The 25,509-nt window shown below is 30.3% G+C and overlaps 2 protein-coding genes and 1 pseudogene across 4 annotated transcripts in view; 1 reads left to right on the top strand and 2 right to left on the bottom strand.

Moving 5' to 3' along the window:
• The window catches only part of PAPLA1 (Phosphatidic Acid Phospholipase A1), a 76,506-nt gene extending 71,602 nt beyond the window's left edge, over nucleotides 1-4,904 (top strand). For all 3 annotated transcript variants that reach the window (XM_065507314.1, XM_065507315.1, XM_065507312.1), the window contains 2 exons: nucleotides 4,095-4,363; nucleotides 4,423-4,904. In XM_065507314.1, coding sequence (XP_065363386.1) covers nucleotides 4,095-4,363; nucleotides 4,423-4,561 — 408 coding nt within the window. In that variant the 3' untranslated portion in view covers nucleotides 4,562-4,904. The remainder of the gene's footprint in view (nucleotides 1-4,094; nucleotides 4,364-4,422) is intronic.
• Nucleotides 4,905-5,035: 131 nt separating this feature from the next.
• Nucleotides 5,036-6,912, bottom strand: LOC135956714 (uncharacterized; annotated as a pseudogene).
• Nucleotides 6,913-8,411: 1,499 nt separating this feature from the next.
• LOC135957178 (PH domain-containing protein DDB_G0275795-like) lies at nucleotides 8,412-25,436 on the bottom strand. The gene is made up of 3 exons (XM_065507867.1): nucleotides 25,152-25,436; nucleotides 9,756-9,997; nucleotides 8,412-9,618 (listed from the first exon to the last, which is right to left on the bottom strand). The coding sequence occupies exons 2-3, from the start codon at nucleotides 9,778-9,780 to the stop codon at nucleotides 8,612-8,614; spliced, it is 1,032 nt and encodes a 343-aa protein (XP_065363939.1). The 5' UTR covers nucleotides 9,781-9,997; nucleotides 25,152-25,436; the 3' UTR covers nucleotides 8,412-8,611.
• Nucleotides 25,437-25,509: the final 73 nt, after the last annotated feature.

The following is a 25,509-nucleotide window of genomic DNA, read 5'->3' as shown; positions in this document are numbered from 1 at the left end:
GTGTAATTTAGGAATATATTGATTTGAATATCACATCTTTAAGCTTCCTTTCCATATATAAAATCTTATTTTCTTTTCTAAAATTAATCAAATTATTATGTATGTAAAACCTTTATAAAATACTACATTGGATTAATCATCTTTGCACTTTTGTGGTAGTTTTGAAGGCTTTTATTACAGGTTCGCATTACTCGAATATTCCTATTTGGTGGGAAATATGAGTGATCACAGATTATTGTAGTTTGTCCTTTTTCCTCTAGGACCTCTTATTAACGAAATATGAGTGATTTAAGATTTTTCATATAAAATTGATATTTGGGGGGAAATATGAGTGATCACAGATGATTGTCCTTTTTCCTCTAGGACCTCTTATTAACGAAATATGAGTGATTTAAGATTTTTCATATAAAACCGATATTTAGTGGGAAATATGAGTGATCACAGATGATTGTCCTTTTTCCTCTAGGACCTCTTATTAACGAAATATGAGTGATTTTAGATTTTTCATATAAAATCGATATTTAGTGGGAAATATGAGTGATCACAGATGATTGTCCTTTTTCCTCTTGGACCTCTTATTAACGAAACATGGGTGATTTTAGATTTTTCATATAAAATCGATATTTTGTGGGAAATATGAGTGATCACAGATGATTGTCCTTTTTCCTCTTGGACCTCTTATTAACGAAATATGAGTGATTAAGATTTTTCATATAAAATTGATATTTGGTGGGAAATATGAGTGATCACAGATGATTGTCCTTTTTCCTCTTGGACCTCTTATTAACGAAATATGAGTGATATTTGGTGGGAAATATGAGTGATCACAGATGATTGTCCTTTTTCCTCTTGGACCTCTTATTAACGAAATATGAGTGATATTTGGTGGGAAATATGAGTGATCACAGATGATTGTCCTTTTTCCTCTAGGACCTCTTATTAACGAAATATGAGTGATTTAAGATTTTTCATATAAAATCGATATTTGGTGATCACAGATGATTGTCCTTTTTCCTCTAGGACCTCTTATTAACGAAATATGAGTGATTTTAGATTTTTCATATAAAATCGATATTTAGTGGGAAATATGAGTGATCACAGATGATTGTCCTTTTTCCTCTTGGACCTCTTATTAACGAAACATGGGTGATTTTAGATTTTTCATATAAAATCGATATTTTGTGGGAAATATGAGTGATCACAGATGATTGTCCTTTTTCCTCTTGGACCTCTTATTAACGAAATATGAGTGATTTAAGATTTTTCATATAAAATTGATATTTGGTGGGAAATATGAGTGATCACAGATGATTGTCCTTTTTCCTCTTGGACCTCTTATTAACGAAATATGAGTGATTTTAGATTTTTCATATAAAATCGATATTTGGTGGGAAATATGAGTGATCACAGATGATTGTCCTTTTTCCTCTTGGACCTCTTATTAACGAAATATGAGTGATATTTGGTGGGAAATATGAGTGATCACAGATGATTGTCCTTTTTCCTCTAGGACCTCTTATTAACGAAATATGAGTGATTTAAGATTTTTCATATAAAATCGATATTTGGTGATCACAGATGATTGTCCTTTTTCCTCTAGGACCTCTTATTAACGAAATATGAGTGATTTTAGATTTTTCATATAAAATCGATATTTAGTGGGAAATATGAGTGATCACAGATGATTGTCCTTTTTCCTCTTGGACCTCTTATTAACGAAATATGAGTGATTTTAGATTTTTCATATAAAATCGATATTTTGTGGGAAATATGAGTGATCACAGATGATTGTCCTTTTTCCTCTAGGACCTCTTATTAACGAAATATGAGTGATTTTAGATTTTTCATATAAAATCGATATTTAGTGGGAAATATGAGTGATCACAGATGATTGTCCTTTTTCCTCTTGGACCTCTTATTAACGAAACATGGGTGATTTTAGATTTTTCATATAAAATCGATATTTTGTGGGAAATATGAGTGATCACAGATGATTGTCCTTTTTCCTCTTGGACCTCTTATTAACGAAATATGAGTGATTTAAGATTTTTCATATAAAATTGATATTTGGTGGGAAATATGAGTGATCACAGATGATTGTCCTTTTTCCTCTTGGACCTCTTATTAACGAAATATGAGTGATTTTAGATTTTTCATATAAAATCGATATTTGGTGGGAAATATGAGTGATCACAGATGATTGTCCTTTTTCCTCTTGGACCTCTTATTAACGAAATATGAGTGATATTTGGTGGGAAATATGAGTGATCACAGATGATTGTCCTTTTTCCTCTAGGACCTCTTATTAACGAAATATGAGTGATTTAAGATTTTTCATATAAAATCGATATTTGGTGATCACAGATGATTGTCCTTTTTCCTCTAGGACCTCTTATTAACGAAATATGAGTGATTTTAGATTTTTCATATAAAATCGATATTTAGTGGGAAATATGAGTGATCACAGATGATTGTCCTTTTTCCTCTTGGACCTCTTATTAACGAAACATGGGTGATTTTAGATTTTTCATATAAAATCGATATTTTGTGGGAAATATGAGTGATCACAGATGATTGTCCTTTTTCCTCTTGGACCTCTTATTAACCAAATATGAGTAATTTTAGATTTTTCATATAAAACCGATATTTGGTGGGAAATATGAGTGATCACAGATGATTGTCCTTTTTCCTCTAGGACCTCTTATTAACGAAATATGAGTGATTTAAGATTTTTCATATAAAATTGATATTTGGTGGGAAATATGAGTGATCACAGATGATTGTCCTTTTTCCTCTAGGACCTCTTATTAACGAAACATGGGTGATTTTAGATTTTTCATATAAAATCGATATTTTGTGGGAAATATGAGTGATCACAGATGATTGTCCTTTTTCCTCTAGGACCTCTTATTAACGAAATATGGGTGATTTTAGATTTTTCATATAAAATTGATATTTGGTGGGAAATATGAGTGATCACAGATGATTGTCCTTTTTCCTCTTGGACCTCTTATTAACGAAATATGAGTGATTTTAGATTTTTCATATAAAATCGATATTTTGTGGGAAATATGAGTGATCACAGATGATTGTCCTTTTTCCTCTTGGACCTCTTATTAACGAAATATGAATGATTTTAGATTTTTCATATAAAATCGATATTTGGTGGGAAATATGAGTGATCACAGATGATTGTCCTTTTTCCTCTTGGACCTCTTATTAACGAAATATGAGTGATTTTAGATTTTTCATATAAAATCGATATTTGGTGGGAAATATGAGTGATCACAGATGATTGTCCTTTTTCCTCTTGGACCTCTTATTAACGAAATATGAGTGATTTTAGATTTTTCATATAAAATCGATATTTGGTGGGAAATATGAGTGATCACAGATGATTGTCCTTTTTCCTCTTGGACCTCTTATTAACCAAATATGAGTAATTTTAGATTTTTCATATAAAACCGATATTTAGTGGGAAATATGAGTGATCACAGATGATTGTCCTTTTTCCTCTTGGACCTCTTATTAACGAAACATGGGTGATTTTAGATTTTTCATATAAAACCGATATTTGGTGGGAAATATGAGTGATCACAGATGATTGTCCTTTTTCCTCTAGGACCTCTTATTAACGAAATATGAGTGATTTAAGATTTTTCATATAAAATCGATATTTGGTGGGAAATATGAGTGATCACAGATGATTGTCCTTTTTCCTCTAGGACCTCTTATTAACGAAATATGAGTGATTTTAGATTTTTCATATAAAATCGATATTTGGTGGGAAATATGAGTGATCACAGATGATTGTCCTTTTTCCTCTTGGACCTCTTATTAACGAAATATGAGTGATTTTAGATTTTTCATATAAAAATCTATATTTGGTTGGAAAGGAGTGATCACGGATTATTGTTCTTTTTCGTCAGATTTTCAAAAAAGGTTTTTTGAATTATTATCATGGCAGAATTAACCAGGTACAATTATTATGGAGAGTCGTCGATATTTACCCCTACAATGTCAAACTATTATTTGCCTTGATTTAAATTATAATCTATTTTCCCTCTAAAATTCGCAATCTTTTATTTTCACAGGTAATTCAAATGCAAATGGCATTAGAACAACAAAATAACAATCAAAACTCTCATGCCAAATTGACATCGGAAATCGAATCCCAAAATGGAACTACTACCAGACAAAGAACCGATTCTGTATCTACAGCTATGTCAGAAGAGGTGGTAGAATTAGATTTGCCATTGGGCAAACTAAACGATTCCAAACGTGTGGATTATGTATTGCAAGAAGCACCATTGGAATTCATTAATGAATATATATTTGCATTAAGCAGTCATGTGTGTTATTGGTAAGTTAAGAAGTTCTACTTGTATTCCCTTAAATTTCATAGTTTTGTATATTTTTCAGGGATTCTGAGGATACAATATTGTTTGTAATGAAAGAGATCTATTCCGGCCTAGGCATTAGCCCCGATAGCCAAGTACCACAACAAACAATGACCATTGAACGTCCAAGTTCACGTAATAGTTTATTACCCTCTTCATAGATTTATTCCCTATAATAAGTTAATATTTTTTTTATCTTTTACTTTTACTTTTTATTACTTTTTCTCGTTTAAGTGTTATTCATGTTTTTATAAACAACAAACAAAATTTATTGCTGCTAAATTTCAAATATTGTCAGTCAGCTTTAGCAACAAATGATGATGGTTCCATTTACTTTCTTCGTCATCATAACATTTATGCAGCTTTAGTAAATTTGACCGTTTTAAACAAATACAATTTGAAAATTTATTTATAAAATAAGTTTTTTAAACGTACATACACATATAAATATAAATATATAACAAAACTAATTGGGAAGGGTAATTGTAATTGTTTAAAATTCGATACTGTTCATTAATTGTTTGTACTTTTGTTAAGATTTTTCTTTTTTTGTAAATTTGCATTAAATTTATTGAAAATATAATCTTTAATTTCATATATTAATAAAAAAATATTCATGAGATGTGCGTATTTATTTAATGTTCGCTATTATTTGCATTTATTTCGAATAATGGTTTTGAAATATCGGCTGGTGTCGTGGATTTTCTATCATTATCAGTTTTATTTGCTGTTGGTTGCTTTAAATTTGACATTTTATAAAATGTATTCAACTGTAGTTTGTCCCGAGCTATTGAATTGATTTCCGACGAAGTTAAACCATTTATGATGTTACCTACTATGGTGACCTAAAAAGAAAACATGAAATCAGTAGAGAGTAATTTTATAAAATAATAACATTGGACCATAGTTTCGAATTATTAATTCAATTTGAGCTTAATTCACTAAAATTTTAATTCGGTATTAAAAAATGTCAGCCATTCATTCCACAAATCTATTCCCAAAATGTAATTCATTAGCTTCATTCAAAGTCCTTTATTTAAATAGATTCATAATAAATAATAATAAATGACTCAATTTATGTGAATTCAAATCTATAACAAATTGAATTAAATCTATTTTATTATTCAATTTGTTTTGTTTGTAATCATTTACAAAATGTGTTGAAAAACTTTGATTTTATCCTATTTGTAATAGATTTGAATTGAAGAATATTTGAATCATTCAATATATTTTATTAAGCTGTATTGCAATGGATTTGAATTAAAAAATCGTGAATGATTCAAGAAGGAATGAATTCAATAAGGAATTAAGGGAAATAATTAATCATGCTGAATGGTAAGAGGATAAATTTAATTTGATTTTAAAAATTTAATTAAGAATTAATTCTTTCGAAACTTTGCTTTAGGCTGTGTACAAACTTCTAATTTCGACCATCTTTGGGGTTCTCCGAATGCTTCAGGTCATTTAGCTAGATTTGCTAATGCTTGTAAATGAGTTTGTGGACACTTTTCTATCGTGCCAATCCATTCAGCAGCTTCCCTTTAATAAATGTTTAAGTATACAGACATACATATTTGTTTTAAATTGATTTTGTTGTTGTTATTGTAATATGTAGCATTAAATCGATATCTCCATTCTAAATCTTGATATTAATTTTCCATTAATAAGACAATCGAATCAAAAGTTATATTACGGATTTGTAGATATATTTTTTTTAAATATTTAGTGAAATTATCATGTTAAAATGTCTGTCTAACATTTTAGAAATATGTACATTTTTTACATATTCCTATATCTTAACAAATAAATGTCATCTATTTGATATGTTCAATAGTGTCTTGGCCAATTTTGACCCCAGATATAAAAGGGTTAACAATGCCTTAGAATAATTGTTAGAACCGTTAGGATGTTTTTTAATGGAGGTATCGATATCATATACAATTATGTACTTAAATGCATCAGCGTGTATATTTTCAATATCGGTTACATTTAAATAGCAGAGTATTTCTCCCATGGCCCTGAGATCGTATTCAGAGTAGGTGAGTGGATTTTTTCCTAACCATTCATCACGTACTTTTTGTGCCAGAATTGTCAATTGTTCCGGCTTAAACCCATCTTGATGTTGTTTAATATTCGAGGAACGTATGGCACCAAATGCTTCTACAATATCCACATTTTCCATGCTTATATTTCGCAATTCTTTGCTAGGTATATACGTTAAAGAATAACCCATATATTTGTATGATTCAGCCGGTATGTTATCAAATGAATCAAAAGCCTGCACGATGTAATGAAATATTACATCTTTTATTCAAAGATTAAATAAGTATTTTTACTGGTATTTACTTACAATTTTCATTAAACGCCATATATTCTCTCCAATATCCTTTGAAATGTCCTCTCCACTGATTATTGTAAGACACTGTCTTAGATATGACCAAGTGATTCTTTTTACATGTTTGTCTTCTAAAATCTCATGACAATAATTAGTTGCATTGGCAACATAAAACATGAGAACATTCCATGCGAAAAATGCAAAGAAACATTTCATCGTGGCAACTACTCGTTATAATGTTTAATTGCAAATGTAGTAACTACTATACTTTTTCGTATAAAATTAGGTCATGTCTGAAACATATTAAATATGCAAAAGTATTCAATTATTAATTGAATTTTTAAAAGCTGATATCCTTAAAAGTAACATTGCACAAAACAAAGGTAAGTACTTATTATAATTGTACAGTAGCATTTAAACTCAATTATAATGTAAAGTTAATATAGAATAAATACAAACATGTCGTCGTTGTGAGGTTATACTACACCTTTTATTTGGGATAAGAATTACTTTTGTCTACATATTTTAACCATTTCGTTTTAGATTGTTTTAAAAATCTGTATTTTATTGTTAGATTTGTTTTTTTCGTTAAACAATATTCATACATATGTAAATATTTATTTATTTATTTATGTATGTTTATGACACATTTATGTTCTTAAACTAATATTTTAGTGCAAATAAATTATAACTAATGTTTAATTTTATATTTGTTTGTCATTAAAATAAAAATACATATGTATGTATGTATGCATATTTAACATACTAATTAAACTAATAAATTTAAATAAATTTACAAAATTTTACTAGAGGATAAGTTTTATAAATACATACGTATGTAAATAAAAATAAGCGGGAAATATATAATGAAAGAACATCCTTACACAACCTTTTACTACACCATTTTCAATTCAATTTTAGACATTTTTAGTCGAACTTCTTAAATCACCAATTGTATTTGACAGCTAGATTTAAATATTTTTCTAAACTCCGTATTCTGAACTTTATAACAAAATCAAGTTTGTTTTCTCGCAAATAAACCAAGTAAATCATGTGGATTCGTTTTGTAGAATACCTAAGTGACGCGCATCCCAAATGTCCAATCTTCCATGACTCTGGCACATAAATCAGGCTGAATTTGACCCACGGCATGGGTTTGGTTGACTTTGAGGGTCACTGTGGTTTGTGGCGTATTCGCATAGAACTATTACTTAAGAAACCCCCACAAAAAAATCTAACGGGGACAAATCGCGCGATCCCGGTGGCCAGTTCACATCACAATTTTGTTTGTTGACCTATCCATTCATCCAGAAATGTGCCTCACCGTCCAATGATGATTTGGCAAAATAAACTGAATAAATGACAGCCAATTCGACAGATGTAGCTTCAACAACATGACCGATAGGTTATCTTCCGGATCGAATTACACAATTCTTCTGTGTAATTCTGTAAATGGAATTGATGATTATTCAAATTTAATTTATTTTTCTAAATTGTTCAATACATTTCTTTCCCAAATTTAAGTAGAACGATTGTGGCTTAAAGTCAGGTTAAAAAAAATAAATACTAATAGAGTTCTGTAATTCGGCCACTGGTTTCATGTGCATAATGCATACGGAATCTGAAGAAGCTGAAACTAAACCGATTGAAAAAGTAACGATGGAAACGAATCCATTCAGAATGAAATGTGTGTAAGGTCAGATTAACTTGTTTTTGGTTATTAACAGAATCAGAGAAAGCTAAAAAAAAAACCGATTGAAATAGTTTTGAATTTCTAAAGTTCATTGCAATTGAAAATGGAGTAGATATATTAGAATATTTGTAACTTAAAACAAATACATACACACAATACAATAATTGCTTAACAGTTTTTAACTTAATATTTGTCATCTACCAAATCACTAATACCATCCACACCGATGTTTAATGACAACGGTTTATCTAGCACCAGCAGAGGTGGTGATTTTGAACCCATGCCCGTCAAACCGAACACAGGCAAATCCATACTTAACGAGTGTAGATGCTGGTGTAGTGAATCGTTATTTAATTGTTGCATATTTTGCAGTTGTATGTGAGATGTATTCATGTTTGGATGATGTTGGTGATGACAATTGTTTGACAGCATAAATTGATCACTTTCCTGGGTTTGATCCTGCTGAAACAGGGAATGATGACTGTGGGAGGAGACTTGATTTAATGGCTGTTGTAAATTTTCAAATGACAGCGTTTGTGTTAGGGAATTTTGTAAATTCATTTGTTGAGACTTGTCCGGATCGTCCAGAGATAATGCTTGATCCATATTTAAAATACACTCGGCCTTTAGTTGTTCAATGGTGTACTGATCAACATTTAAGAATTTCATTTCATCATATGTTGAGTTGGAGGTGTTGTTATCTATTAAATCCAATGAGCCATTGAAGCAATTATCACTGATCAGACTCTGTGCATGGCTGTTATCGCAATGTTGTTGCTGCTGCTGAGGATGATGATGAAGATGTTGGTGCTGTTGTAGAATTAGATTGTCTTGAGTTTTCATCATTGATGATGAAGAGGTAGGTGGTAGCGATTGAAATGAAAGTGTTGGTGATTTAGTTGATGTCGAAGGCATTGAGACCAAACTATTATTGGCCAGTGTAGATGGAGGATATGTTGACCATTCCATTGACAAACTGCCACCGCGTTCTAGACCCATATGATCGATATTTAGATTAAGAAAAATATTAGGGGACATGCGTGAAGGTGTTGTAACCCCCCCACCATCTCCTACAATACATTCATCTGCTCTTTCTCCACCACTGCCATTGTCATGACTGAAGGGTGTTTTACTTTCATTGTCTAAAGAATTCGATGATTGTGGTGGAGTATCAGGTAACAATGTTGTACCTAAATATAAAGTTATTTATCATTAAAATTCATTGGAACTGTTTAGTTTGTTTTTTTAATTTACACATGAGATATTTTGATGGCGCTACGACTAAAACTTAACTCAAATAAATGACAAACAATTTTCCATAACCTACCTAAAGGTTGATCCAGATGTGCCATCACACTACCATCATAGGATTGTATATCGTCCCCATCTTTCAGACCAACTTTTTCTTGTTTACGCCATTTAGCACGACGATTTTGAAACCATACTTGAACTCGAGCCTCAGTTAAATCTATGCGCACAGCCAATTCCTCACGGAAAAATACATCGGGATAGTGAGTACGTTGAAAAGCTCTTTCCAATTCTTGCAATTGTATTGTATTAAAAGTCGTTCTAAGTAATATTGGAAATATTGCAAAAGAAGAGAAAATAATAAAAGTAAATAAAAGAGGAAAACAAACAATGTTTTGATATTATCTATAGTATTGGTGGAAAATGAGAAAAAAAAGAACTTGAAACAATTCACACATATAAATGTGAGGAAAATTTCATGAAACGTTACTAATGCTAAAAAAAATATCCGGTAACAATTTTATTTTTTCTACTATAACATTGCATTTACCACCTGGCATGTGTCGAGGTATTTATTTCTTCAAGCTAGCATACTTAAACATGTCCGAAAGGTAATATAAAATACTTACATAGTACCTACATATTGTCAACTGAAACGCAAAGTGTTGCAACTACAAATAAGGGTGACTAAGACAAAATGTCCTAGATGAAACTAAATACCGCCACAACAAAGTCATTACAATTTAATAAAATGGAAATTGAAGTAATAAATATTCAGAAAATTTTCATTTAAAATATTTAAAAATTGACTTTTCTGCATGCCATATTACTATATATATTAGGCCGGGTCGATTTGTATGGACGATCAAAAAGTAAAAAATAGTATAGCATAAACGCAATATACGGAAAATTCTAAGAATATTTTCTCAAGAAACCATAGGTCTAAAATCAAATCCTATCTGGCGCATTTTGTCTTTTATACAATAAAAAAACTATTAAAAAAAATATGTATTGAAATATCATTGGATAAAAGACGAAATGCGCAAGATAAGATTTGATTTTAGGCCTATGGTTTCTTGGGGAAAATTTCTTAGAATTTTCCGTAGAATGCGTTTCTGCTATACGATTTTTCGTGAAAAAAATCGACCCGCCCTAATATACATATTTATATATATTTTTGTTTGTGTATTTAATATGGTCGTTCATTTGTTCTTTCTTTAAAAGAATAACGATTTACACATCAAATAACTTAAATTCGAATAAAGAAAACACTAACATATTGATTTTATTTACGTGAACCACACCACATATTTACTTGTGAAAGTACAAGCTCTACTAAATACTCAGTTTTTCATATACTGATCGATTGACCATTTTAAAGGACTTTAACATTTTTGTTTATATTATTTTTTTTTAATTTTGGAGAAATTTTTGGCGTACCACCACGTGATCACGTAGGTCATTTGGAATCAAACCAAATTTTTTTTTTTCTTTTGAAAAATTATATAAATAATTTTATATTTTTTTTTGCAAGTGTGGGGGATATTTTCCTTATTTAAAAATTATCTTTTGAAGTATGTCCTGAGTTATTATTAAAATAAAATATGTTGTATTTCAAAATAATTGAAAATATTTAATGAAAAACTTTATTGTGTTTGGTGCGTGAACTTTTTTAACAACCGCGAAAAAATAATACCGTGGTTTTTCATATTTTTTAATGCATTCGACTATGCTATGCCTAGTGATGCTAATCGGGACTGATTTTTTAATCGGGATTTGGTAAAGAATCCCGAAATCCCGACCCGGATTTTCGGGAAATCTAAAATCCCGAAAATTATAAGAAAGAAACGTACATAATTATGTCTTTACAATTGAAAGTAATTTTTTTATTTAGCAATTAATTTTTATTAGATACTAAAAATCATACTATTGCATCTATGGTTTCGTCTGCCATTCTGGAACGAATTTTGTTTTCGACATATGCTGCTGCCGAAAAACATCTTTCATATTGGCAAAACCGTTTGCAAATACTTATAAGAAATCTGCAAGTATTTTCCTCTTGTTCCTTCAGAAATAAAGTGATCTATTTATTTTGCAAGTTGCCAATCTACATTATAACTTGGTTTCGTTATTGATATTTGGGTTTTTTAAATTGATTTTTGTTAGATAACTTACAAAAAAATGTGAAGACTTGATTTTCCAGAACAACACTCTAGGAAAACCAAAAATACCGCTTTCCTTTATTAACTATGTTGTAGCAGGAGTTGAGCTTAACAACTTTGCTGAACATCACTTTACGATATTCGGGCATGTAGAATGTCAAAATGCATAAAATAGGCACACAAAAATTACAATTTCCCCTATTTATTTATGAAAAACGGGATTTTGAAAATCCCGGGATTTAAAATTAAAAAATCCCGGTCTTCGGGGTTTAAGAAATCCTGAAAATCCCGGAATTTTCGGGAACGGGATTCCCCGTTTGGCATCTCTAGCTATGCCATTTGCATATTTGCAAAAACTGTCAATAGCTATATCCCTAATGTTACATGGTTAAACACGTGCAATTTTGTTTACCCTTCCGATTTCAAATATTTTTATATTTATACCCTACACCACCATAGTGGGGGGGGTATAATGCGTTTGTGCAGATGTTTGTAACGCCAAAAAATATTGGTCTAACACCCACCTTAAAGTATACCGATCGACTTGGAATCACTTTCTGAATCGATTAAACGATGTCCGTCCGTCCGTCTGGCTGGTTGGCTTAGACATGCTAGATATTTCGATAAAATTTGGTACATATTATTTTTTCGTCCATTATTTCACTTAGCCCCCATACAAATGTCCTCCCGAAATTGGACTTTATCGGTCATAAATGCTTAATTTATTTATATATGTATCTCCACAAATTTCGCTCCAAATAAGTTTTATATATACGAAATTCATGTCACCAAATTTTGTTACGATCGGTCCATAATTAGTCATAGCTCCCATATAGACCCGCTTCCAAAAATCACTTTTATGTACATAAATCTCTTAAAAATGTTGGTATAAACCCAAAATTCACCATAAATAACTTTCATATAGACATAAATCACACGACCTAATTTTATGGTGATCCCTCCATAATTGGTCATAGCTGCCATATAAGGCCCACTTCCGAAAATCACTCACGAATATAAATTATTGATATTTAAAAAATAAAAATGTATTTGCTCATTTACTTGGTGTAGGGTATTATATACGACAATACTTTCTTACTTGTTTTGGAATGCGGGTGTCTAGGTCTTATCTCTTATAATTTCCGAGTTATAGGCATTTGAAAATTTAAAAATATAGGCCTTACTTTAGGACCGAATAAACTCGAATTATTTATTAGTTAGACAACTAAATTACCATTAATACTCAAACGATTTCGTGAGCTGGAGAGATGTAATGGACAGGAGAAATAAAGCGTTGTCATCCGCGGGATATGATATGATTTCAAATGATTCCTCATATTATATGAGTTGTTTTGGGAGAAAATATATAGATTTTCAAAAAACTAAAAAAATGGTCCAGCTATAGACATCCTAAACAAACCTTTCATATGGTTCCGGAATTAAAAAATCGTAGACCAAAAAAGTATATACATATATTCTGGGCATATAATGTATATATTGTCACTTAAAATGCAAAAGGGCCTATCAACACTTTTTTAAATTTTACAAGAGAGACAAAAAACATAATAAAATTTAAAGTGTTGTGGTTACAAATATGATTTTCTTTCTTCAATAAAGTCATTATTTTTAAAAATAGAAGGCTAAAAATTTGTGAAGACGCGTGCTTTGATGCGCTGTACCAATATCCATTAAAAATTCAATTTTTTGTAATTTTTTGGTTGTTACACCCTTTTGCATTTCAGGTGACGATATATTCTAAGAAGAAATAGCTATGTCCGACCGTCTTTTGAAGCCACGATTGAGCCACGAGGAAAGGACATAGGGGGATACAATTTTCTTCAAATATTCTTTGTTTGGTATTGAAAATTTGAAAAATCGGTCAAATAGAACCAGGCTTGTGGACCGCAATGTGAGACAACCACCAATAAAAGTCTTACAATATACATATATCCTATGATAAAAGGATAAGCTCTATTGTAAATAGTAATATTTGATCCATGATACATATGTATATCCTAGCCTTCATACAAATATCTTCCCGGAATATGGCCCTATGCTACATAGAATTACAATATCCATACAAAATTCAGCAAGAATAAATTCCATGTAAAAAGTAATCACAAAACGAAATTTGGCTTGGATCGGTCCATATTTGACAATAGTCCCCATATAAAGCTCACTTCCTAAAATCACTTAATTACGCATAAATCTGTTACAAAATTGTTATTGTTATCATATTTTGATGAAAATAATATCTACTTGTAGAGATTTTTCCCTACTTCTGACAAGTAGATTCAAATTAATAGATTTGTAAATCTAAGGGAAGTAAAAATAGTGCATTAGAAATTTTCGGAAACCGAGAAATATAAAGGGTCTTTCATTATGTGCTTCCTAACTTTAAATTTAAAAAAAAAATCAAAGTGTGTGTGAGATACCATCGAAATGTTTTAATCGTTTGAAAGTCCTATCGATGCCATTATGTATAGAAGATAACCTCGTGACATGGGTTATTTTGGCTTGAGTGCCTATTTGCATAGAACTCCGACTTAGGAAAACCCCATAAGAAAAAGTCTAAAAATGTCAAACCTCACGATCTCAGTTCACAACATCTCGACGTGAGTTGACCATTGCTTCCAATGTGACACGTAGCGCCATCCTGTTGAAACCACATGTCGTTGGTGTCCACATCATCCAATTCAGGCCGAAAGAAGTTGGTAATCATCGACCTAAGAAATATGGACCGATGAAATCGCCAGCCCAAAGTCCACAGCAAACTGGATGCATTGGACGTTCTTGTTTCTCATGTGGATTGATATCGTCCCAAATTCGATAATGTTGTTTGTTGATGTACTCATTCATACAGAAATTGGCCTCACCATAAAATGGGCGAAGTGCTTGGAACGTTGCCCGAACAGAACAGCCATTTTGATAAAACAATTTGATTTGGCAAAACAATCTGAATGACAGCTAATTCGATAGATGTAGGCTCAACAATATGACCGCTATCAACTGTCAAAATTCGGAACTTTTATACCAACTGTAACACTAATCTCATAAGTACTCCTCGAAATTCGATAAAAACGTTATGAGTAGAACTGAATCACGTGGGAAAATTGAATTGACCATAGTGACAAGAAAATTACGTGATATGTTTATTGTACTCGTGCAAGGTTAGACTGACCGGCAGTTAGACAAACAGTCGCCCATTTGAAAATTTATACAATATACAAAGGGAACATACTAATGACAATTGCTCCAGTTGTTGCAGGGCCAAAACACACCACTGTGTTGAAAATACATGTCATTATTTAAATACAAAACAACGTAACTACAATTTTTAAATTTTTCATACCTTCAGGTATCGTAAGGTATGTTTAAGGATTTTAAATATCAGACTTATTTCAAATATGTAGTATTTTTTAAACAATGCTGTCCTACAATTAAAAAAAGGTTGATGTAGAGAGGATGGATGATTGTTTTGAATGAAACAGTAAATTTGTTTTATTAAAATTACCTGTAACGTCTTTGCTTCCTTTTCATAGTTGTGCCTTTTTCCATTCAAAATCGAATATATATTTCCCTTATTTTATTTGAATGATGAATATAATGTGATTTAATATAAAATAAAATAAACTATCTAATAATATTTAGTATTTAAACAATAATTTTTAATTTAAAAATTTATTGCGTATGTGTGTGTGTGTGTTTAGATTTTTTCTTATATATGTATGTATGTGTTTAGTACGTGTGCAGCTCCATTCTTTTTTTGTTTAAAATATTTTTTAAACATTTTTATTTTTCTATTTTTCTATCTTTTTGTTTTTCTTTTTTATTATTGCCTCAGTTTATTTTCAGTTTCATTTTTCCAAAAACATTTCTAAGGTTTCACTTTGAGGTTTAGAGGGGACTATATCAGTGAATATAAAATAATCGTTATTATACATATATTTTTCTTCAAATTGATTTTTTCTTCTTTTGTTTTTTATAGTCGTATAATAAATTTCGATTTTTTTTTTATGATTTTTATTTGAATATTTTTAAAATATTTTATTTAGCACCATTATTTTGTTTAAGACACTATTTCTAAATGGTTAAAGCTTTGGTTATGTATTTTTTGTTTTCAATATATTTTAAATTAATATTTGTTTTATTTTTTTTAATATTTAATTCTATATTGCACCGCCAACAGCACCGACCAGACTAAATTAGGGAATAGTTTAGTTTCTTTAAAAGTCGTGGATTTCTTTTTTTATGTTTTTTTTTTGTTGTATTTTTTAACTTTCGTGAACATTAGACTAGAAGAAGCCTTAGGAATTGTTTTACTATTCTATGGTTTATAAATGTCTATTTTGTTATTTTTGTATTTTGTTTAATTCTTTTCAATTTTATTTTATATGTGTATCATTATGTTCGACAACCCTCATTGTGGGAAAATGTATTTTTAAATTGTTGTTGTTGTTGTTTTTAAAGAAATATGTACATATTTTTAAAAAGTTAAGTAATTTAGTAAATTATGTATTTAAAGAAATAGTTACAATTTTTATTTGGTTTTGTTTATAAAAGTTTGGCATTGCCCAGGAAAATGTTTAGAAATCGACTGTAACCAGAAACACTTCTGATTCTTTGATAACTTCCATAGAACTAGTTATATCCCAACCACTTCCAGAACCTGATCTGTGGAACATTATTGCGAATCTTGAGTTAGTCTACAGATTTTGTAGGAACCTATTATCGCAACACCAATTTTTGCAACATTACAGGCTTTATAAATTTAAAATAAAAAATAAATTTTCTAAAATATTGTACATGAATTGGAAGCATTTAGTTTATGTATAATTTTTTGCTTTTGTCAATAGCTACATATTTTTATTTATTATTTTTCCAATTTTGACTTACTTTGTATAAGAAATTAACGGATTATATGGAATATTTAATGGTTGGTCAATGCTACAATTTTGTTATTGCAACAACACTTATTTCCATCCGGTTGCACAAATCGAGCTCCTACTATTTTGGGAACTAATTTCACATTGGTTTTATTCCAGTTCTATAGAACACAAATTTGTTCCGAATAAAATTCATGGAACATATAAAAAAACTTACCCCTTTATTCATAATCAATTTTTAAATTTATAAACAAAAATGTTTTAAAATACTTCTGATCATCCTACTATGTCAAATGATCAAGAAGAGTTGTAAAATATTTCGTATTATTTTTATTTTATCCTGGAAGGATCAAAATATGACAAAAATGTCTTTCAAATTTTTATCCTTGAATATCCTTTTAGATTTCCAATAATTTTTTTTTATAAAACAAAAATGTGAGTTAAAGATCCAAATATTGAATACCACATGCCAACATTTCATCCTTCTATCTTAACTACTTAAGTGTTAAAAAATATTTAAAATTTTAATTATTTGATTTTATTTTAATATTTCGTTCGAAAAAATATAACAAAATCCGTTGTGAAAAGCAACGAAGAAGACTTTTTAATAAACAAGTAAAATGGTATAGTCGGGCAAGCCCGACCTTATGATACCCTACACAGGGTATATGATTATAAAGAGTTTTCTTTTGCTATGAAACTTATTTGTGTTGAATCTTATTTGAATGCACACATTTTCGGTAGTGGGCCTTATATGGGAGCTATGAATAATTATGGACCAATCGTCACAAAATTTGGTGGGATGAATTGCGAATATATGAAACATATTTGTGTTGAATTTTGTTTGGATACTGAAATATTTCAGAGATTTATGTATATTAATGACATTTTCGAGAATGTTGCTTATATGGGAGCTATGGAATATTGTTGACCGATCGTCACGAAATTTGGTCGTGAGAGTTCGGCTTAAATAAAACTTAATTGTGCTGAATTTGATTTGAATATGTTTATAATTAAGATATTTATGAGAGCTTAACTATTTTCAAATAGGCCAATTGTATGGGGGCTTGGATAAATAATGGGCTGATTCTAACCAAATTCAAAAGCCTTTGTCCTTGGGGCAATATAAATGTTCGTGCCTAATTTTGTCGAATTATCTTAAAACCTGCGACCTATAGTTTGATTACAAGGTTTACATGGATGGACGGACATCGCTTAGGCGACTCAGAAAGTGATCCTGAGAACCAAATTCAAAAGCCTTTGTCCTTGGGGCAATATAAAGGTTCGTGCCAAATTTTGTCGAATTATCTTAAAACCTGCAACCTATAGTTTGATTACAAGGTTTACATGGATGGACGGACATCGCTTAGTCGACTCAGAAAGCAGATTGGTATACTTTAAGGTGGGTGTTGGGACAATATTTTTGTATGTTGCAAACAACAGCCCTAACCCATTATACCTCCCCCACTATGGTGATGTAGTTTATAAACATGCACTTTTTTGTATACTAATAATTTTTTTTTTTATATTTTAATTTGACCTTTATATATGTATATAAAGGATGAAATTTTGACATTTAGTATAGAATATTTGGGTCTTTAACGCACTATATTTTTAAAAGGAATTTGTTGGCAATCTTAAAGGATAAACATTTTAAAGGACATTTTTGACATCTTTTGATCCTTATAGGATAAAATAAAGATAATACAAAATATTTTACAACTCTTCTTGTTCTTTTGACATACAATTTGTCATTGTTGGAATAGCAGGAGTATTTTTAAATATTTTTTGAAAAATGTACTTCTTTGAAACTTAGAAGTCCTTAAAAAAGGACACTGAAATGAAAAACTGAAAACAAAGTTTTTCTCCATTAAATTTATAGTTTCCGACGTATATCATCCGGTTCGTGTCTAACGAATTGTTTCTCTATTTGTCGGACGGTGTTATGAATGTAAAAAATGAAAGAAGTTATAAAACTTCATTAGCTGCTTCTGGGAACTAGTTCCAAGTATGAGAATTTCAAACAAAACCCATTGATGGTAAAATTACTTACATATCGCACACCCAGTTCAAAAGTGGCACAACTCAAAATTAATTTTGAGCTTAAACTATGCACAATACACTTGTTTATCTATACAAAAAAATAAGTGCATTCTGTTGCTGTTAACTGTTGCTAAAACAAACACTAATGTCTTTCATTATATTTCAATTATTTTTTTTTAAACAAACACAAACTGCGAAGCGTTTTGCTTGTCTACAGATACACCCAGAGTCTCTGGCAGGAATCTAACCCGCAACCCTCAGATTGATAGTCCAGCACACTATCGGAGTTTTGTCACTTTTGAACTGGTTGTGCGATATATAAACGTATTTAAGAAGGTATGTTAGTTAAAACACATTGATTAAATAACTGGTTCCAGATCCGTCCTGGGCGGTTACTGCGTAACTCAATCCCAATACGAAAATGTTCGAAAATGTGTGCTAAATACATTGTAATTCGAAAAGATTTCCTTTCAAATCGAATTAGGGAGTAACCCACCAGGATCTGGAAAGTAGTCTTTCTTAACGGACCTAATCTGCTAGCCACATACAGTGGTTGACAATGCAATGGAAACTTTTCAAAATACTCAATTAACTAAAAGCGTACATTGTTATGGTAATGACAAAACAATGGAAACTTACATAGGTTTAATTTTTACCAAAATTGTATGGCGATTTTAGTGACTCAGTATTATGTCTTGTCCTTTGGTTTTTATTGCAGCTTCACAAAGATGATGTATTGAACCAATTAAAGAATAAAACGTCTCCTTTGAAATATTTTGCGATTCCCTTCATTATCTTTCTCATCTGAAAGCGTCCTTCGTGGTATAATTTTGTGTCCGTATTTTGCGATCTATAACTTCTCATAGGTTTTCTATGTGGTTGAGATCTGGCGAATGGGCAGGCCACTTCAAAGCACGTACCCACTCGATTACAACACTAGAGTTGTATTTGGCGTCTCGAATCTCGAAACTATGGGCATATTTTCCTCAGCGTATGGATACATAATATCGTTTATAATGGATCTGTGTTCTTTTATGCTATGAATTGGACCCATAATGTTTCCACTGCCAAACTAGACTGTCATATTTGTGTATTTGGGGTCAAGTCTCAACCCGTTTAAAATTTAAACGTTATATGTTCTTTGGTAAATTTTATACAAGCAGTACTGCTTTTTTTTTTAGAAATAAGAGGTATTTTCACGTGAGCGATAGCAACAAAGACCAGCCTCATTTTCCTGCTGCTACCAGTTCGAGAACTAATTAGCAATTTTTGATTTTTTTTTAATTATCTTGTCTTGGAGTAGTTTTCCGAGTTCATCCTCTCAAATGTTGAGTTTCAAAAGGACCTATCTCACGAATTTTTTTTTATAATTTTTGAAACTTTTGATTTATTAATTGAATATATATCACAGATAGTTTTTTGCTTTAATCCATGAACTAAAATCGTTTATTATTTAGGTTTTTAAGTTTTTACAAATCTTTGTATTAGGCACTTTACTAACTTATTGTGCGAAAAAAATTCTAAACACATTTCATAAAGTTATGTTTGTTTAACTTTAACTTTAATGCATAAAATCGCTTAAATTTACTATATTTGAATAGAAAACCTAGTAAATTTTAATTTAATGGTCATGTTAATTTTTTTTCCAGAATTCAAATTATAGACCGAAATATAATAGAAAACTTTTCGTTTGCATATAACATATAATATACATATATGAATTGATTTCATGTGGATAAAAATATATTTAGAACATTTGTGATATCTGAGGTTTTATTACGTACATAATCTGATATTTGAGGTTTTATTACGTACATAATTCGATTCGAAACGAAACACTTTCGGAATTCAATGTATAAAGCATACTTTTCACAAGGTGTTAGAATTTGTTAGCCAAAAAAAATCTTACAGAAACTTACATAATAAGTTAGCCACTTCATTTCGAAATTGTACCTAACAAGTTTGATGTCACAAAAGTACTAATGTTATTTAAACCAGGAAAAATCATAATAGCATAGCTTTTTATATATGCAAATTACCTTGTTAACATCATTGACAAAGGTTTTCCAAAAGATTCTTCTTAAAAGAATGCTGTCAATTCTTGTGGAGCGTTCATTAATTAGTATTTCGAAACAAACTCTCTACAAACAGGTACATAATGTTACTAACACAATAGAAAATACTTTAAAGGAAAACTAACGAAGCCTTATGTAAGTCTTTGATGGGAATCGAACCCGTAACCCTTATACTGAAAGTCCAGCAAACTATTATCTAGTTTATCGGGGCACAAACTATTAATACAAGTTGCTCAGGTCTTTCTTAAAGTGTGACAAAAAGTTATAATTTACAAACTACGCTGAGATTTACATTTTAAATACTGTTGTATTCAAAATTCCTATATAACCAGAAGAAACCAGAATAGATTGAAGACAGAATACACCAGGGTAGCGTCCTATGACCAGTCTTATATACATATACTTTATACCAGCCAGAGACCAATACCACAACAAATAAATAATTTTAACATCCGCCGATGCTAGCGCTAATTATTACATGTTAATTTAAATATTTTTTTTTCAACAAAATTTACTTTCAAGGTTAATTTGTATGACATGTTCTTGACATAAGGATTAATAACATGTCCTTTCACACCCACATATGTTTGTACATGCAGTACTGTACAGAACATTAGCAACAAAATTGGGATAAACCTAAAAGTTGGTTTATTTTTCAGAATATTCCATTTACAACAAAAATTATTCTATATTTAAGTACATACTAACAAAAACATGAAAAGAAATAACACATTTTCTATTCACAAAAACTAAGACGAAAGTGTATTGTATAAAAGTGTACAAAATTACCAAATGGGAGAAACCGGACGGATTTGACATTTTCGATTTTAATGAAATTTATCAAACATATTTAGGTTCCAAAGGGTTCCTCAAATCAATGACTTTTTCATCGGAAACACATTCGCGATTTGAAAATTAAAATTTTCTAAAATTATATCCACATAATTGCCCATACCTTTGAAACAGCATCATTTTTGATTACATTTTAAAGCCAAAGATATTCGGGGTTGTCATTAGAATCCAATCATAGTCGGAATCGGTTTTGAAAACAACAGAAAAGGTACATTGGTCTTGTGAAATAGAGATTTATCGGTTTTATATTCGATCTAGAATTAAACTCTTTATCGATTAAACAAAAAATTTCATTGGATTTCATAAGACAAATAAATGTACCTTTTTTGTCGTATTCAACACCAATTCAGACAATGATTGGATTCTATGACAACTTCGATTGTCTTTAAATTGGTGTAAATAAAATTGTTTCTTCAATGTAAAAAATATCGAGGGAATTGAACTGAAGACTTTAAATAAGAGAACTCAATGATTGTTGTCAAAAAAATGGACACTAATTCCGAAGAACACAATAATTTTAGCCACTACGATTTTGGAAATAATGAAATATTAAGAATTTTAATGTTTATGTTTTTGTTAATTCTTCAATAACTTTTTGGTAATTATAATATTTAAAACAAAAACAGATTTTATGTTTATCCAACTCTTGTTACTTATGTCCTGCACAGTACTGTAAGTGTATGTATTAATTATTAGAAATATCTTAGCCGAAAATAAATTCATTGATACAAAGAAATGCTAAATATTTTGACGTAAAATTATTTAACCCATTAAAACTCATAATACAGGTGTAACAAATGAATGGATAGACAAACGGCTGTATAATAATGGAATAACATAAAAGGATGAATGTTTTAAAAATAAAATACCTTAATAATAATAACTAAAACCAAACAATAAGTAATTTGATGCTAAAATTTCAAAACAATAGAAAATTTTTCTTTATCTTATCCCATGAATAAGGAAAGAAAAACTATAAAAGCTAAAACCTTATCTAATATTGAGAGCAGAAGTTGTTCTTAAGTGACCACAGCAAGACACATTGGTCATAATGCCTAAGGTGATAAATATATAATTACAAATTTTAGAAATACAAAAAATAACAGTTTCAAATAATTTCAGACCACTTTCATATTGGTAACAGTTTTATTCGGTGTTATCTGTGGTAATCGTTTAATGGACAATCGTTTGTTAAGATCATCATCCACTTCATTGTATGCGGCTCCCTATAAATCAATCAGTGATGTCAACATGAATTCATACAATGGAAAGCTTGACGAAGATTTTAAACTGAAAAGTCTTGAAAAAACCCAAAAATCAATTAACTTGCCGTGTGGCAATGATTTGGATTTTGATCGCGATTTAATGGCTCGTAATTGTAATGAACACTTTGTGAATTTATTAAAAAATCCACCCAACTATTTGGCATATGATAACAACGATGATTTAATACTCAATACGAATGTCATTAAATCATATCAGAGTGTTCCAGAGCTTGATGACGTTTTCGATGTGGAACCGTTTACGCTACCCATAAATTCTAAAGAATTGAAAAAAGTACCAGCAAATTTAAATATGTTTCCTGTTGCTAATTATAAAGATTTCTACAATGATTTGATTTTGGAAACCACCAAAGAGGAGATGACTAAAAGAAATGGTAATTCCCTGGCGTCAGCACTCGGATCTCCACCACCCAGGGGATGTGATTGTAAAATAAGGGTATGTTTTTGTATAATATTTTAATTTGTTTAAAAAAATTCAATTATTTGCGAGCAATTAAATAGGTTCACTAGCCAACCGTATCTTAATTCATTCAGACTTCGAATATAACTAGTGTTAGTAAAACCAATTTAGGAGTGACTATTGGTTCAACACCACCTTGGAAACACTTTCTGAGTCAATTCATTCTATTGGGTCTAAAATATATAGGTATCTGCACCAAATTCTCCAGAAATAAATTTTATGTAAGAAATCAAACTTCATATAAGATCTACTCTAGAATATAGGTAAACGCTCATGACTATATCTATTTTTCACATATTTTTATACCCATCACCATGAGTGGCAGCGTATGTACAATAGGGTGGCCTTTAATAAACAAAAGTTGGATTTTTGCCAGTCTCATCCCCCAGTTTGGTAAAAAACATCATCCTGAAAAATGTTAGGTTAAACGTTTGGGGTTAAGACGTGCCGCGCAAGCCATCTGAAGTTTTAAGATGCATTTACAAGGGGAAAAAAATGCAATTTTTTCAGTTTTTGTAAAAATGTTGCAATTAAAAAATTAGTTTTGCACTTTAATTTAAATGTATACGTAATTGTCGTTCTAATGGGACATAAAAGACAAAAATTGGTTAAAAAATGTTAAAGTTATTAAAAATTCCCCAGGCCATTAACGTGTATCTGACCACTAGAACAAGAAATGTAGGAACAAAATAAACATATTTTGAGAAATATTAAAATAAAAGCAAATTTTTACTTAAAATATATCCATATTTACTTGCATGTAAGTTTTTATCTTCGTAGGATACCGTTAACCAATTCGCAGGTATGACCAAAAAATTTAATTTTTTTTAACGGCAGTTTCAAAACTCCATTTTCAAATTTTTAAAAATTTTGTTAAACAAATTTCAGAATTTTTTGATCATCTCATTGGGATTTATTGAGAATATAATAGGGAATAAAAATGTGAAAAAACTATGAAAATATCTCTTATAGTTTTTCCGTGCCTGCGATTTAAATTTTGAAATTTTCGAGAAAAACCAATTATTTGGCCATTTTATGGCGAATGAGCTCTATTTCCTTACTGTTATGAATTTTAAGTAAAACCTATACAGATTATTATAGTCCAGGTAATTTTAAATATAGTCTGAAAGTTTTACTAAAATCGGAAAACGTTAACCCTTAAATCGTGAAGGTCAAATTTTTCAATATTTGGAATTTCTCATGGAAAGATAGCTATTTTTGGAACGATTTTGATGAAACTTAAGAAAAATACAACATGAAGTCTAGTATTTATAATAACAGCACAAAAATAAATAAATAGCACATGGGGTTAAAATAACACTCAACTTTTAAAATCACTTTTAAATGTAAACTTGTCAATCCGTTTGTAATTTCTACATTTTTCATTTGCGACCCCATAAAGTATATATATTCCGGATCGTTTTAGATAGCAGAGTCGATATTGCCATGTCCGTTGAAATCTATGTTGAAATCTACTTTTCGCAGCCCCCAAATAACTAACATACATATATGATTCATACATCAAAATATCCGCTATTGTGCCGGTACGGTTACTATTAAAAACCGAAGGTTCGGAACAACCGAATATATGTAGCTCTCTTAATTGTTTCAGAAAAACACCTAAAATGATGAATGTATTGTAATATATACTTTGTGTTTTTCATACATATGAACCTTTCTAATGTATATAATTTTATTAACTTAGAAAACTTACCAAAATCTCTTTTAGAATGATTTAGTGGATTTAGGCCAGCAACATTTTCCCAGATATTTACTTAATGCCGTTTGCCATTCGGAACATTCACACAATGATCTGGGACCAAAATGTTGGAGTGGTTCTGTATGTCGACCTTTGGAATATAAAGTTAAAGTCTTGACATTTCGCACGCTAATGGACAATATGCAAAAGGATCCAACCTTGGCATGGTTACCAGATGATTTAAGACAAATATGGAAATTTAAGACAGTAACTGTTTCAGCTGGCTGTTTTTGCTCTTAAACACCGATTGATTATATTGACTAACATGCAATGGAAATGATACAAGGAAAAAACCAATAAAAGATTTAGTGAA

The sequence above is a fragment of the Calliphora vicina genome, chromosome 4 (genome assembly GCF_958450345.1).
Source record: "Calliphora vicina chromosome 4, idCalVici1.1, whole genome shotgun sequence".
NCBI classification, from domain to species: domain Eukaryota; kingdom Metazoa; phylum Arthropoda; class Insecta; order Diptera; family Calliphoridae; genus Calliphora; species Calliphora vicina.
This window is presented reverse-complemented; position numbering and strand designations above follow the sequence as displayed.

Excerpts from the sequence above, each read along its gene's own strand:
- LOC135957178 (XM_065507867.1), bottom strand. The coding sequence starts at position 9,780 with ATGGCACATCTGGATCAACCTTTAG. Across the intron at positions 9,619-9,755 it reads ACATCTGGATCAACCTTTAG|GTACAACATTGTTACCTGAT; the intron begins GTAGGTTATGGA and ends CTTTATATTTAG.